This window comes from Lathamus discolor, chromosome 2 (assembly GCF_037157495.1).
Source record: "Lathamus discolor isolate bLatDis1 chromosome 2, bLatDis1.hap1, whole genome shotgun sequence".
NCBI lineage: Eukaryota > Metazoa > Chordata > Aves > Psittaciformes > Psittacidae > Lathamus > Lathamus discolor.
In genome coordinates this window covers 2,800,454-2,816,302 of record NC_088885.1, presented here as the reverse complement: position 1 = coordinate 2,816,302, position 15,849 = coordinate 2,800,454, and the positions used below count along the sequence as shown (strand labels likewise).

Genomic DNA, 15,849 nt, shown 5'->3' with positions numbered 1-15,849 from the left:
CTCAAAACATACTTGGATGCTGTTCTCTGTTCACCTGGAAAGCCTGTCCAACCAAGGGGTGCCACTTCTTCCTACTTGCCAGAGTAAGTCAAGGTAGAATTAAAGGTGGGTCTCCTTGAGACAAGTTAGTCCCCTGAAAATCCTATCGCATGTCCTGCTTTATGATGCTTTTTCTCAATAGACTGTTGCCAGTAATACCCACTGTGTATCTTTGCAGTGAATTATTGGTCTATATTGATAATGAAGGCAGACTCAGGTAATCTTTGTTTCTAGAGTCTTCACGAAAAATGGTTTAAATAGCATGCAAATTGTACAGCTCTGAAAACGGAGTTGTGATTAGGCAAAGATTTGTTGGATTACAGAAGTACAAGTGTTTATTATGGCTGGTACTGAGAATAAACAGTTGCCTGCATATGCCTGCTACTATGGAAATATGTTTTTAAGTTCTAATGTGAGCTGTAAACCAAAGCTACTTCAGTTAAAAAAATTCAATACTTAAACTGTGGGGAGAGGTAGTCAGTGCCAGAGAAAACATTCCCATTTAATAATGTTTGAACATAGAGCTGTGATGCAGTTTGTAGCAAGGCAGTGAGAAAAAGCCACAACTAATCCTTCATTGCAGCTGTCTGAACTTTTGGTTGTCTGCCACGCTTTAAACAGCGACTTCTTTTTTCTGGTGACTCAAGACCTGAATGACCTAGTGTGGAGAGTTTAAGCTATATGAAATAAAGAAGGTAAGTAAGAAACAGCCATAGCAAGGCGGGTTGCACACCCCAGCAAATCAGGGGTTTGTGTCCTGAGTCCTTTCCAGTGCCTAGGAAAAATATTAAATAGATACCTTTTTATTTATTTATTTTTGGCGAGGAAATATTCAGTGGCTTAGACACCCATCCCTCCTCCCTCCCCTCTTCCCTCTCCTTAGAGTACTGATGACCTATGGAAACTACCTTCTGTAGAGAGTTTTGAAGTTGTAAGTTTATAAATGCGAGCCTTATCTGTAGAAAAACTTTCTAAGTTGAGTTTTCTTTGTTTTTAACCTTCTTCTTCCTTTTGGTGTGCATCATGGGTAGGCCTTTTAAGCAGCATGAAGTAACTTTTCCCCTGATTAATTCTTTTGCAAAGGAATGGAACTTGCTTGCTTTCAAGTAGAAATACGGGGGTCGGAGGTGTAACTTTATGTGACGACTAGCTTTGAAGAAAAAAAAATGGGGGTTTCTGCCTTTGCCTCCTTCTTACTGTCTGAAATCTTACTATCTTATTTATTCTAAGGGATTAAACATTTAAGCATTATCCTGAGCTAGTGGTAACCCTGTAGTGATAAACCCTGTAGCCTTATAACTCGGTTCATATTTTGTTGCAAGTGATTTATCCAATAGTCCTTTTTTTGATCTTTCACAGTGATGTATTATGTTGTATCATTGCATTGCAAATTGTTGGATATAAAAGAAGTAAATTCTTTCCATTGAAGAAAAAAAATTAATCTATGCTGGCTTCAATGCCCATGGCAACAGATCCCCAACCTAACAGCTTTTGAGGTAAAGTATGCAATAAGGCAGCACAGTACAATAAACCCTATATTGTTACCTGGCTGGCAAATGCAAGGACAAGCACAGAAGCTGGGGGTGTTCCGGCCCAAGAATTTACTGAATACCTAAAATCCATGATCCCAGAGTTTCTGTAAGAAGGGGAGCGCACACCTATTGGCTGCAAGGGCTTGAACCCCCAAACACTGCAAGTAGCTTCAGCTTTACAACTCACAGTGAATTCTCAGCCTGCCCAACAACAAATCTGTGCAAGGCTCTGCCCAGACACAACGAACAGTGCGTGATCTGTATGAAATGGGGTCTTATTTAATAGGTAGTTGCTAATACGGGAAAGGAAGAGAAAGAGAGATCATATGTCAGTCTTAACACCAGTGAGCTCATTGTAGCCAGCCTCTTGTAATATGTGGCTTTCCTGGAAGAGGATGATATATGACCTCTATCACAGAGCAGGAGATCAATGTCCTAATGAACAGATGTCACCATCACAAAATCACTCCCAGTATTTTCCCTTTTACTTTTCCTAATTTCAGCCCATAGCTGGCACTTTCAGCTCTTCATTCCCTGTAATAAATGACTCATCCCCTACTGTATTTTGACCTTATCATCTTCAGATTTTACTATACTATACCATTCACCATCCCTACTGTCCTTGATCAGCCAAGTTTCACACACAAAAGGAGATGTAAGTCAAATGTATCATTCGTGGGCTGTTTACCCCCATCTGTTTAATTAGTTTCCCCAAACTCCTGAATCATTCTGGTAAAATGAAAACCATGAGTACAAACAGATGCTGCTGCAAAAGGGGGTAGATGGTATTCTGAAGCAGAACCAGCCTGGCAGCCTAAGCGAAACACTTTTCAGCTATGTCTTAAACTGTGTCCTATAAGAGTTATCCAAATGACAGACCTGTCTTTCCTTCATAAACATGTAGGCAAACTGGATGATTGTCACGAGAACATACACAAATGCTTACTTTCCCTTTTTTGAACCTTGATCTTTATTTAAATACCTCCAAAGCATTATATTAATGTACATTTTCTTCTGGTTCATGAATAACAATTATTTTTAAGCCTCAAATAAGGTCCCTGTACAATTTGTGGGTTTAATTCTATTTTGAGCCTCATTTTCACATGTTCAGTTCTTGAGCCAAAGAGTATTGACTTCTCATTTTGAATGATGCTACACAGAGCTGTAACACATACTTGTATCTTTCAATTAAACAGTATTTGTGATGGCCGTCCCCACGTTTATTTTTCAGCATGTTCCCATAAGATTATAGGTGGTATGTTTTAGTTGAGTTAGTCTTTATAAAGTTGCATAGTGTGAAATCCATTGGTTTTTTGGATTTATTTAAATGTTACTGCATAAAAAATAGTTTACAACAGAAATCCTAGGTTATTTCATAGTCTAGAATGCATTAAAAGCATAAAGTCGTGCGTATGGCAGAGAACACAATATTTACAGATTTGTACAGTTTCTGTCCTTTATTTACTGTGGCTCTTGCCACTCTGAGGTCAAATTCTCCATATGGCCATCATCTAAAAATGCTCTGTTTTCCTTATCAGCACTGAGATTGATGGCTGTGTGTATGACAGGCCCAATTCCACACTCCACTTCATGAAGTCTGCCTTCCATGGAGTTAAAAGATGGTTACCACTCTGACTCAAGGCAGCACAGGTCAGCTTCCCCCAGTCACCTTTTCTTATTCCAGTATTTTGGTGTGTTGAACTACTGGCATATTTTGGCTAAGGCTGTGCAATAGAGTGGCAGATGAATTGATTTCTGACCTGCAGGTTATTCAGTTGCCAGTCTTTCTCCTGTTCATTCAGAAAGGTAAGGAAGAGCATTTCATATGAAACTCACCAGGACTATGTTAAGGGATTCTAGAAAACATCCTCTTCTCTTGCACTGTTTATTTTCAGGACTCTTGGAAATGGAACATGCTGTTGGAAAAGCCTCTGTGTTTTTACACCAATGCCCAGTCTAAAAGTCAAGTGTTTGCATTTATTAACTGGATGCAATTTCTCTCTTTCCCAGGTTTGCTTTATCTTTAAAACCACAACAAGCAGCATTCAAAATGGGTACCCATCTCCCACAGCCAGTGTCCACCCCAGGCTCCCCTCCAGCTGATGTAAGAGCAGAATGGAGAAAATCAGTCCTTCCACAGAGTTCACATGGCAGAAGTATTCTGCACGGCTTCAGTTGCCAGAGGTACACCCAGCTGTGAATTCAGTATCCTGGTCAGTCAGTATTGTGTTCAGAAAAGCAGCTGACTTTATATAGGGTGTCCCTGGAAAGTGCTTCATCACTGTTTGGCTCTGTAATAGGAGGCTATTCATTATAACACCTGGAATCAAAGGTGCTCTAATTCCTGCTGATACTCAAGGAAGAATGGCAATTACTGTATTCTCTGAGTTCCAGGGAGACATCACGATTCCTATAAAAAGATTAGTATAAGAATGGTACTTCTTCACTAAGGCTAAAATAACACCTTCCAGAAACCTAGCGTGATGATCCAACACTTGTGGCTTGTTAAGTTCACAACATTGAAGAAAAGTACCTTAGTAATCATTGCAGTACTATCCATTAAAGTACGGTAGCAAATGGTTTTTCATTTTAAGACACATCAGGTAATAATTTGTTATGGTGGTTTATCCTGACCAGCTTGGGCAGGTTCTAAAAAAGGAACAACACCAAATGTATGGTTGCTCCAAAAACATCTTTCTCCCCTCCTTCCCTCTTTCTTTCCTTCTTCCACTGAGACTAGACCAAGAAGGCCTGACCAGCCCTGCCATTACATTATAACCAGGTAACACAGAAATTAATCAATTAATTTATTATTAATAGGAGCAAAATGTAAAAGCGGAACAAACTGTAGATGTACTACCAAGCACATGGTGTCCTGTTGATACCTCCAGAAGACTCCTGTGATAAAAACATACAGATTCTTTAGCTCTTGAAAGGTCGAATGTGTTAAACTGTGATTTCAAAAGGATGAAATCTTTTCTGTCTTCTATGTTCTTTTAGCATTCTTTATTTTCTGCTTTCTGCACTGCTGGATTTTAGCATCCATGAGTCGTGTGATCCTTCTAGTATCGGTATGTTTTCCTTCCAGTTTCGAGCATCTCTGCCCAAAGGCCCCTGGTTAGACTTTCTGCATTTCGATGTGCTGGTGGTGGTAGTGGTGGTAGCAGTGATGCCTGGGTTGACACCTTCCATTGAGTTTATAGACAGAATTTTTCTGCTGCCGTTTTTTGAAGAACCATACAGCCAGTACAGCTGCAACCAGTAACAAACAGAGAAGAATCACAATTACTGCTATGATAGCACCTTTACTGGACCTGGGACAATCCTCTTCCTCACACGGATCAGAAGTGGGGACAGGCTTTTCTCCAAGGCCCTGGGTGAGATTTTCTTGTTCAGCTAATTCCTGGGATGATGTGTCAGTAATGATATCTGGAGCTGGTGCAGTGGTTGCTATTTGTGCAGGGTAGGTGGTTGCTTCCTTTGGTTCTGCATATGGAGTGTGATCAGAGGGGCTGACCATCACAGAGGTTTCTGACATGGATGTTTTTAAGCTGGTCATGTCAAACACCAGTGTTGTACCAGGCTCCTGAGTCACAGTTTCCAGAGATGTAGTTGGGTGGTCCCATGCAATATCGTCATAACCTCTGCTCGTGCTTAAGTTCTCCAGACCACTCACTGATGTAAGTAGCACTGGTGTCTCTTTGGTCCCTTCATCATCTGCTTTTGTTGTTGCTGCCACAATCTCTGTTAAACCTTCCTCTGGAGCTGGGCTGCCATTGCCTGATTTTCTTACTTCAGCATGATTTGGTTGGTCAGTTGTAAGGACAACGTCATCTTCAGTTCCCATTGAGCCATCAACTTTATCCCCTTCCTCTTCATCATCCTCTACCACTTCTTGCGTTACTGGATAGCCATCTAACCATGATTCATCAGTGATGGCAACTGCATCTATCTCTGCCTTTGTATCATTAGTTGTGAGAATGGGTCCAATGGGGAAATCCTCACTGTCGTAAAACATTTTGGCACCAGGTTCATCATAGGGTGCCTTCATTCCAATGTGGTTATCGCCTTCAGAAAGCTGTGCTTTAGTGGAATCATCTGTCTCTTTCTCTGATTCAGGCTCACTGAAAGCCTCTGATGAAAACCAGAACAAGTTTTTTTGGCTTAGGAGTGACACAGGGGATTCAGTTGGTGCCCTGCTTCCTTTTTCGGAAGTGTCTGTGTCCTGAGTAACACCTTTGGTACTTCCAATTCTTCTTTCCTCTGAACTTTTACTGAAGGAAAGCTGTTCTTGCTCCTGTTCTATTTCCTCTTTGCCATTGACATGTTCATTCTCAACAGCAGGTATTGATCTGTCATCAGGAAAGTTATCTTCATAGTCAATGTGTGCCTCGGTTTCATCTAGAAGCATTAAAAAAATCCAACACAAAAGACAACACTTAATTTCTCCAGAAGAGCACGGGGCAGATTTGTTACAAGAAGCCAAGAAGAAAGGTGCAATGAGGAGTGATTTCTAGGCAGTAATTTTCATTCCATGTGAGCTCTTCAGAGCTGCCCAAGGAAGACCCCACCACCAAAGCTGATACTGAGTTTTGCTTATCTTCATGTGAAGGAAAGAAGATGCACCCATGACTGCAAGGATAGAAAACTCCAGCACTTAAAGCCTAACACCTAGGGATCAAGATAGCATCATCTGCAATCAACTCTCAGCTTCCAATTTTAAGAAACTTCATGTTACCAAAAAGGAAAGAGGAGAAGAAAGCCCCAAAACCAAACTGACAAAACCCCCAAAAAACCTGAATGCAACAGAGAGGCAGCTTAATCTCAAAGTTTGATTTAGAAACACTCCCCATGCCTCAACAGACTTACCCACTCATAGCAAAATAGATTTAACTCAGAGTGTGAAACCGAAGGTTTGAATTTGAATGAAATAATGCATTGTAAATTATGTTTCTTTCACTCCTCTAAAAGACCTTAGCTCAATGAAAAATTTTCCAAACCAGACAGGGTGGTTGATTTTCAGCTCACACAAGTTTTACTCCATAGAAGGTTGATGTAATTGCTGAGATTTATGCTGGCATTACAAGCCCTAGAAAATAGCGCCTTAGGATGTGGAAAATAAAACAAATGAATCATGGTGAGAATTTTTCTTTTTAAGAGAGCGCTTAACCTTTCATGAAGATGGTGAAGCAATAGACCTGGCATGACACAGGAAACAAGAAATTAATAGGCAAAGCTGTATTACAAATCAGTGCATTCATAAAGCCTTATCTTTTTTTGCCTTTTTACACTCCACCAACTTTGAATCACATTTTCATCTGGGGCCCACCTCGATTTCCGAATGAGTCACATTCTCCTTGGAGACTGCTTCCCAGACTTCTGGCAGAGCCACATTTGGTCTACTCTTAAGAAAGATTAGAAACGTTGTCAAACCAGTCTGACCAAAACCACTCACTAGTGATACAGCTCGCACCAGCTTACTTTTTGCCAGAACAGCTTAAGCCAGGTGCCAGAACAGAATGAGTATTAGCAAAAGGTATTTTTCTTGGAATAGCATCCGGGTCTACCAGAAACCAAAGCAGTTACGCTGAGGAAACCAAAATGTGTGAGTTAATATCTCTGTGAAAGCTATCATGTTGGAGAACGGGATGTTCTCAGTAGGTCCTCTCATCTCACAGCATGGGTATAGGGTGAAACCTGTGCAAGATACAACAGTGCCAACAGCAGACTTCTCTCCTGCCTGGTTCTCCTGTCCTTATCTGCTTGTGTAATCCTCTGGCTCCTCTCTGTTCTTTCCAAAGCAGGGAAAAAACTTCATTTGGTGCGAAACCAACTTAACAGACAGGGGAGTCCATCTCTTAGAAGGGAAACCTTCCTGGTAGAACTCTCACTTTTCTAATTCATCCTAAAATCTTTTCCAACATTATTTCAGGCTTTCATTAATGACTGGAGGGTCCTTCTGAATACCAAAACATTTTAGCAACATATTTATGAAGCTCTGTGTGGCACTGGCCATCACTATGCAGCACTTATAACAGCCATCAAATGCTAGTCTCACTTTGTCTCTCGTCTCATTTTCACTAAAGAATTTTTCTACCTGGCATGCTCTTTGCATGGAAATGATGCTTCAAGCCATTTTGTCCTCTTATCAGCCAGGCTTTTGCTAAAAGTTGGTATCTGGCATGCCTGCTTCACTGAAGTCCAGTGTCTCCCAGGGCAGCCCATAGGATATATATGTGCACTGGAACATCATAATGTGAGAACTCACTATTTACCAGCTGTGATGGTCATTGTTTCCTTTTCTGAGATGAATCATCAAACATGTCTGTCTTCACCTGTACCTCTATTTTTGCTACTCATTTACTTTTCAGGCTACAACAATCCAGCTGAGAATGAAACCTAGATTTTTACGTTATGGTGTTTTAGTGCGTGCACACACATCTGTGAACAAAAATTACATTCATATGCTTGGGTTGTTTCCTCCAGACGTATTCTTTAGTTAGCAGTGTGAATGGGCAGCTAGTATTCATCTTATTTACCAGTATGGATCATTGGTGAATGCTTAATAACTGTAGTAATATGGTTTTTATGGTTCCCTTTAGTGCTTCTCCTGCCATGTGCTTTCAGCCCTTCAGATGAAAGTCCTATGGAGGCACGTCAGGAAAGAGAATGTGCTTCTAGAAAAACACAAGTCCTCAGTTTATCAGAACATATTAAGTGTTTGCTGAACCATCAATCATGTCTCCATCAAACCTGCTGTCTTTGGGCCTGATCCTGCATGTATAGAAATGAATTGGTGCTTTCTTACTGTTCAGCTGAGAAAAGAAAAAGCCCATTGTAGTCTAAAGAGAGCCTGAGATTGGAGCTCATTATGTACTGCTTGTCACTGCATAAGGGAGTCTTGTTCCTTCTGACAATCAGGTTGTGGCCCAAGTTGTAAAGCTGCTACAATGTATTTTCATATGCAATCTCCTGTATTTGTATAGTTTATAGCAACGACTATCAACATAACTAATGTTTGTGTATGGGATGGCAGAATGAAAGCAACTATTGAGCTTTCTAACCATCAAAGGAAATACAGACCCCCTGAGTCTGAAGCTTTGATTTATATGATCCTGAATTGACTTACACAGGAATAATACTCTATTCTTTCTTCTGGGCCTCAGACCTTCAAATGGGGCCTGGACTTGGTATTTAGTCATTTTGTGTTACCATGACAATTTTTGGAGTCAGCCATGAGCTTGATTTTCCAGAACAGATTGCACAACTTTTGCACTTCTTTTTGCTCATCTCCTCAGCACTTACCTGAGCTTTACAGCTTGCTGAATTTCAGCCTCAGTGCTGAAGAGCCACAACCAGACTAGATTCAGCTCCACCTCTTATCCACATAGTTGTAATCTATATTTGTATTTATACAGTTTTTAAAGCTGCTAGCAACTGGTTTAAAAGTGGTTGCATCTTCTTTCCTATCCAGGCAGGTCTGTTTTTAGAAGAGCCAGCACTGAAATGAATTAGCCCAAGACCAAAATCTTCCTATATTTGGTCGTCGTTACATCTTACCCCTACCCTCCTCTGGCAGACTCAAGGATCAGGGAGTTTTGATTCACTGTCTGAGGGATTACTGAGGCTGAAATGAACATTTTACAGCAACAGAAGCTGAAATGGCACGCTACCAAAGATGTGAAACTCAATTAAAAGGTAAAATCCCTTCCATTTAGCCTTGTCTTTTCTGGGAAGCATCCAGTCCTTAAAGAGTGTTCATCTCCTTCAACTTTTGATCCTAATGTGAAAACAGTGACCAAACATAGACACAGGCAAAACCAAAGAACGAGTCTGGTTTTCCACACTCTAGGATCAGTTTAATTTTTCTTCTAGATAGCATATTGGCATCCCAGCTGTATTTTGAGTGTTGCTATTTTGGACAACCATAAAGTGCACTGCATATTTTGGGGATGTATTTTTGGAGTACAGGAAATTGAAACTCGATTCTATGTAGACCATCATCATAAACATTTCTACTGTATAAACCCAGCTTTATTCTGAGAATCTCAAAGTAGTTACAGTGAACATTAACAAGAGGACATGTGTCTGAAAGGGTAGGAAGGAAAAGAGCATGTAGACCAATTTGCCAAAGATCAGAGTTGTAAACTAGAGCATCTTGAAGAATTATCCATTTGACTTGGATCACACTTCTCTCAAACCAGCCAGAGTATGCTAGACAGAAATTGTTTTGCCTTTAGTGTTTTGCAACAGCTGCAAGAAGGATGACTTTTTATTGTAGCAGAAAGCCTGCTAATGTAAATAAATAACCCATCATCATTTTTAAAAGTAATTCCATTTGGCAGAATCGGTTCATGCCTGATCAATACCTTCCATTAATCTAATACAACCACTCAGTGACAGACCTGAAAAGAGAACCAAAGTTTGTCATAACAATTGTTTTGACAAGTCACGGGCATATTTTGTTCTGATTTTATTTGTCTGTCACAACTTTTCCTTTGCACTCCCAGACGAAAACAAAACAGCCCCAAATAAGATGGGAAGCCAGAGACATTTTGCTTTACTCTGCCCATTAAAAAAATAGAAGGAAAAGAACTAAGTGGTGCTGGCTGGTCATGCTTACAGAGCACATGAATGTGAATCGACGCTATTCCTGAGGACTCAGAAAGCAGCATCTGAAGTAATGAGAATAGTTGAACCAGGCAAAAAGACTGGGAGCTGCAGACGAAGCTTTCAGAGGTGGTCAAAGTCAGCCGAAGCCTTCTCACACTGAAATCAGAAGTCTGGTGCTCAGTGTGGAAGTCAGACCAGCTCTGAACACACTAGACAATTATCCAAGTGTTGACACGGGAGAGATTCTTTAGGTGTGCAGCAGATACGACCTCTCCTGCCACAAGCTTATAGCTGGAAAAACCCAAAGCAGCCAAGGGAGAAGGAGAAATATGAGACATTCCTCTTAGGCAGTTTTAGAGCAATGACATGATTTCCCAGCCACCTAATCTACCTTCTCTTTGAAGAAGCAAACTCTGAAGGACGCAGCCTAATGCAATACAGCCCTGCCTCTCCTACTGAAATGTTCATATTAATGCTTCTGATACTGAACCTATCATTCATTTTGGAAAGACAAACACAAAACATGGATGCCGTTTAGCAATGGTCACTTTGGTCTCTGTGCCTGCAGGACAGCCGCAGCATGGCATGTCTACATCTGCTTTCAGACGTTATTACAGTGCCCATCTTCAGAATGTATTTTGTGAAACAAATGTGTTCTTTCCACAGAAAATAAACTGCAAAACCCGTCTATTTCCCTGTTCTCTGCTTAAGGTTGCTTTGTTGGGTTGAATATCCCTGTGTTTTCAGCTAGAACACAGCGTCTTTTCATGACCAGAAACTGCAGGAAAGACTAACTGTACAGAACCACTTTTTTCCTTAAAAAGCATCTTGATTAAAAATTACCATCCATTGCCTGGTGTGTGCAATGCACAGTAAAGCCATTTGTAATGTACTGTTTTCTTCATTTCTTACATACTTTACTGTATCCAGAATCCACTTAATATAATCCTGAAATGATTTTGTTCAGTTATGCCCACAGCCAGGTTTTGCCACATATTTTGGATTATATGTGTATTGCTGCATAATATATGTTTTCATTTAATTTACAGATTTACCAACTGTATCATTGTACACTTACATCCTGAGTGCCAGAATGGACTGTATCTCTTCTAACTGGACCAAAACAGAGAGGAAATATGATCAGGAAGCTACTTCAAAGAACATGTAAGTGCTATAATTAGACACTGCTGTGATGATAGTTCTTTGACTCTGTATTTGCTCCGGGTGAGCAACTGGGAATGTAGTGCAGGCTTAATGCTTTTACACAAATAAGAGAAAAGCCCAATTATTGCTGTTTAGTCTGATATGCTGCTTGGACAGCTGGGCATTATAATGTGGCACTTACCAAGTAGTACAGTGATACACATCTCTAACATCCGCAAATCTCAGACAGCTTTATGAAGCTGGATAAACATTGTCACTCTTTCATGGATGAGGTGGAATAAGTAGCAGAGAGCAGTACAGTGACTTGCCTCATCTCAGAGACAGTGCAAGATGTAGGAACAGGACTTGTTCTTTTAATCCTATGGCAGGGGTTTTCTACCCCGGTCCAGTTGTGTTGGCATGAGAGCATTGGGAGCACTTCACATTTCCAATTGCTCACCTGGTGCAGATGCAGAAGGAGGGATCTGTATCACCTTACAAGCCTCTAAACATAGTACTTAAATGTTCATTGAAGTGGCTTTGCCACCATTTTCCTTCTGATGTCAGCCAGTTAGGACAGAAATGGCCCATCCTGCCAACAGGGATATAAATTGTCCTGTCATTACCCATCATAATAGGGAAGTTACTCTTTTGCCTTAAAGCACTTAAAAAGCAGCATGTGTGCTGACTTCTGGAGTACTTCAGTAGTAATTCTGCTTTCTCCTGTGACCCTGAAATAACTGTTAACCGTAAGTCAGGTTTCTTTTAATTAAACTCCCTTTTTTGTTCTTTTCACTGAATTCTTACCTTTTTAAAAGTAATGAAACCTAGTATCACACATGTCAGTCTTCTGTAAAACCTTTCTTAAAGAATTGTGATCAGGAAGCTCGAATAGCTAATTAGTAAATGCACACGTATTGTGTTTTCTATCCCACATCTTATCTTCAAAGTGTTTGAGAAACATTAACCAAAGGAAGCCCCTCAGCATGAAGTCTACATTTAAATAATCCAGAAAGAAAATACATAATCCACAATATTACATCTGCTCCCAAGTTCCAGTGTTGATGTTTGTGATTTTACAGCCACATTTCCCTATTTCTTCTAAAAATATTATCCTCTCCCCTGCGGCTGTGTGAAAGGCTCAGGCAAAACAGGGGAAATAGACTATTTATCCAGGGAAAACAGTGAAACACACACAACTTAAATAGCCTGATTCTTTCCCTTCCTTATTTTGGTCTTGTACAGTTTTATTTCTATGTGTGATAAAGTCAGCATTTTCACTAACCTCAGCGAAGGAAAAAGAAGTACCAGTTTGGTGCAGATTATAGGAGATTCAGACCCACTGGGTTATCAGATGTAGATACTCTTTTCCTTCTCTCCCTCCATGCTCCTCCTTCACTCCCTGCAGTATTTCACTTAATCATCTGAACTGCTGTTTGTAAGAACAGTTCTGGAAGATGAAATAGTTCAGAAAGATGTTGGAATTTATTTGTTTTTATTTCATATCTCTATACCATTTTGATGGGTTTGAATATCTGGTTCCGTGGTACACAAACATGACCCGTTTCTACTAAGAACAAGTTTGACCTTTTCTCATGATTATGCATTGCCTGCTGGTATATATTCATGGGTAAAAATAACTCCTTGTAAGCCCCTGGGCATTATGGAATACATAGGTTCTGAAATAGATATGCTAACTCGAGCCCATATAGATAGCTCAGCTACCCGACAGCTGCCCATTCCTTTGCTGAAGATTAAGCTGCTTTGCCAGAAATATCATCTTAAAGGTGTGATATATCTCTGGAAAAAAAACCCACCATAACATGCTCTGATGACTGTTCTTGAATATTGGAAAGAGTGTGAGCTTTATGCATAGAGCAGGGTAACATGAGAAAGAGAATGAGAAAGCAGAATTCAGATTGCATCCATGTCTGAACTCATGGTACTATTTAGCTTATGTTTAAACAAAGGGAAAGTTCAGATCATTGCACAATTGAAGCAACATAAAAGTGGATTTTCTTGAAGGTTTAAATCAAGGAAATGTCACTATTATGGCTTCCTATAGCTTTTACATTATGTTCTTGTTTGGGGTTTTTTTAGTCAAAGCCTCATTTCTTCAGTCAAGTTATTTGGTAAGAAAATCCACTTTCATTCCATTTAACAGGAGTAAATATCTGGGCAGCTGCTGTTGTGTTTGCAGACAAAACTCCTGCAAGCATAGTACAAGATACAAATTTGCCTTTCTATTGGGGCAAATTAAAGGAGAGTACTTGGTTTCTCTTTATTTTTAACTTTTCCATCTAGCTGCTTAGCTCTAACCCAAGTGCTTCTGCCACTGTCACAGACTTCTGTAGCACAGGCAGCTCTCTTAACTTACACAGATCTCTAATTTTCCTGACCTTCCAAAAGGAAGTGGTATTTACCGTATGTGTAAGGCCAGAAGCTCAAAAATACTAAAGCAACTAGGATGAAAGGGCTAATAAAAGCTCACATCAGCCAAACTAGCTTCTTACAAGCCAGAGGAAAAAGCCTGGGGCTTAGAAGATGGGCAGCTATTGTATTACCCATTTTGCATCCCAAATAAAAATTCAACAACACCTAAAGGATGGCCAGTTCAACTCAACCTAGAAAATATAAAGAAGCAACGGGAGTTGCGTATGGGTCTGCTGTGCCCTTGAAGAAGTATTGACCCCTGTCTTTATGGGGCCACAGTACTATCGTGGCATCTTGTCTTTTCTGTAAGGAGGATGCTATCTCATGGGCCTCAGCGTGTACCATCGCATAAAGATGTATGGGTGGTAACTGGGTGCTAAAATCATGGACAGCATGTCTGTGGTAAGGAAAAACGTTTATTATGTGCATGCCTGCAAAAAGACACTGACTTTTCTCTGTTCTTGCTCTAGGTTCCCAAAGGTGAGAGCAAATACCACAGTTTCATTTCAGCAGCCTGCTCTGTAGCAACTCTGTGGCTTCATGTGAAAATAAACATAGCAGAAGACAGACAAAACCTGCATTGTGCACTCTATCTGGTAAGCAATGTCTTTGGCTCTCTGATGCTGCCAGGCAGCAGCTTTTGAACTGCTCTGAAGAAAATACTTCTGGCATTTCTTGTACCATCAGTACATTACCCTTACCTTGAGTAAACTAAGTAAGTACATAGAAAAGTTATAAACCTCACCCAGTAGTAGAATGAGCACACTCAAGGTTATAAACAACTGATCTCCAGAAAGGGGCTGATTCTGATATTAAATACACAGGTGAAGGAACTTCCCAAAGGATATTTTCTAGTAATGAAAAGTTATGTTCAGTACTAAAGAAAAAGGGCGCTGGGGAAGAAAAGAAGGCAGATGGTGCACTGGAAGGCAGGAGCTGAATGCTAATGCTGGAATAAGACTCAGTGAATCCCTGAAATGGGGTTAGCAGATGCAGATAAAATAAATATGGCATAAAAATTCTGATTTTTTTTTTACTCTCAGTGGCTCCTGCTACCCAGAAAAAAGAACTTTATGCACATTGTGAGTATGACTACATTATTCTCTCTTACTAGAGAGGTCTGCCAGCAGGGCTGGAAAATCCCTGTTGAGCCAGCTAAGACATTGATGCTGCAGTCACCAAGAGATTCACTGGGGCGTCATGCACCCAGGAGAGGCACACCTGTATGCCTGAAACCATCTCTGTTGGGCCGATGGGAGGCTGTGACCTCCTGGAGGGATGCTCCATGTGCTGGGTGAGCTTACCTTTGACACAGGCCTGAACCTGCCCGTACCACTCCCCGCAGCTATTGCAGAGCAGCGTGAATGCCGTCTCCTTGTTGCCCATGATGTACCCCTGGGCGCAAACATACAGCAGCTCGTCCCCCATTTCAAAGCCAGTGTGGCCATGCAGGATGGTGTGGGGGAAGGATGGTGGGTCCCCGCAGGGCTTGTCTGGAAGGTAAAAAGAAATGAGATTGCAGAGACCTTGCAAAAGTCTTTAAATGCAGTGCTAACAGCGGTGCTGAAAGAGTTACACCAAGGACAAACTTACACATGTCCATGGAACTCATACATCTCATCTGATTCATGCCCTTATCCCCCTTCATACTGTTTCCAGCTGTAATTGTGTAGGTATATATTAGGCTATAGCTGTGATGTGATAACTGTGATGTTATTGATGTGTAACTGCAATGCACCTAGAGGGCCTTTGTTTCCAGCAAGTTAGCTCAGGATGTTAAGGTACAGCTGTCTTCTCTGCCTGCTTCTACAAAGGCTAAAAAGGCTTGGGTATGCTGGGACTGGAAGGCAAAAGTTTGGACACAAGTCATTTTTCTTAACTGCAGAATTGCTTGTGGAATTGCTTATGGAATTGTTTAAGGCTGGCACTTTAATGCAGGCAGGCAGAGGCTCAGCAGTGACCCAGTCTGCCTTCACAGAAAGGAAAGCCCAGGTGGTCACCAGCCAGTTTTCAGACTATTCCTTCTAGTCTTTCACAAAATCAAAGGTTTCTTCCCTGATGCTCAAATTCCCCCAATTTCAGGTTAGAG

The 15,849-nt window shown here is 40.8% G+C and overlaps 1 protein-coding gene and 1 long non-coding RNA gene across 2 annotated transcripts in view; one reads left to right on the top strand and one right to left on the bottom strand.

Moving 5' to 3' along the window:
• Nucleotides 1-4,451: 4,451 nt before the first annotated feature.
• SUSD5 (sushi domain containing 5) overlaps nucleotides 4,452-15,849 on the bottom strand; it is a 36,700-nt gene continuing 25,302 nt past the window's right edge. The window contains exons 4-5 of the mRNA XM_065665428.1: nucleotides 15,065-15,253; nucleotides 4,452-5,972 (exon numbers count right to left, since the gene is read on the bottom strand). Coding sequence (XP_065521500.1) covers nucleotides 4,690-5,972; nucleotides 15,065-15,253 — 1,472 coding nt within the window. The 3' untranslated portion in view covers nucleotides 4,452-4,689. The remainder of the gene's footprint in view (nucleotides 5,973-15,064; nucleotides 15,254-15,849) is intronic.
• LOC136009087 (uncharacterized) lies at nucleotides 9,170-14,381 on the top strand. The gene is made up of 3 exons (XR_010610319.1): nucleotides 9,170-9,269; nucleotides 11,234-11,348; nucleotides 14,231-14,381. It is a non-coding gene; the product is annotated as an uncharacterized LOC136009087 (long non-coding RNA).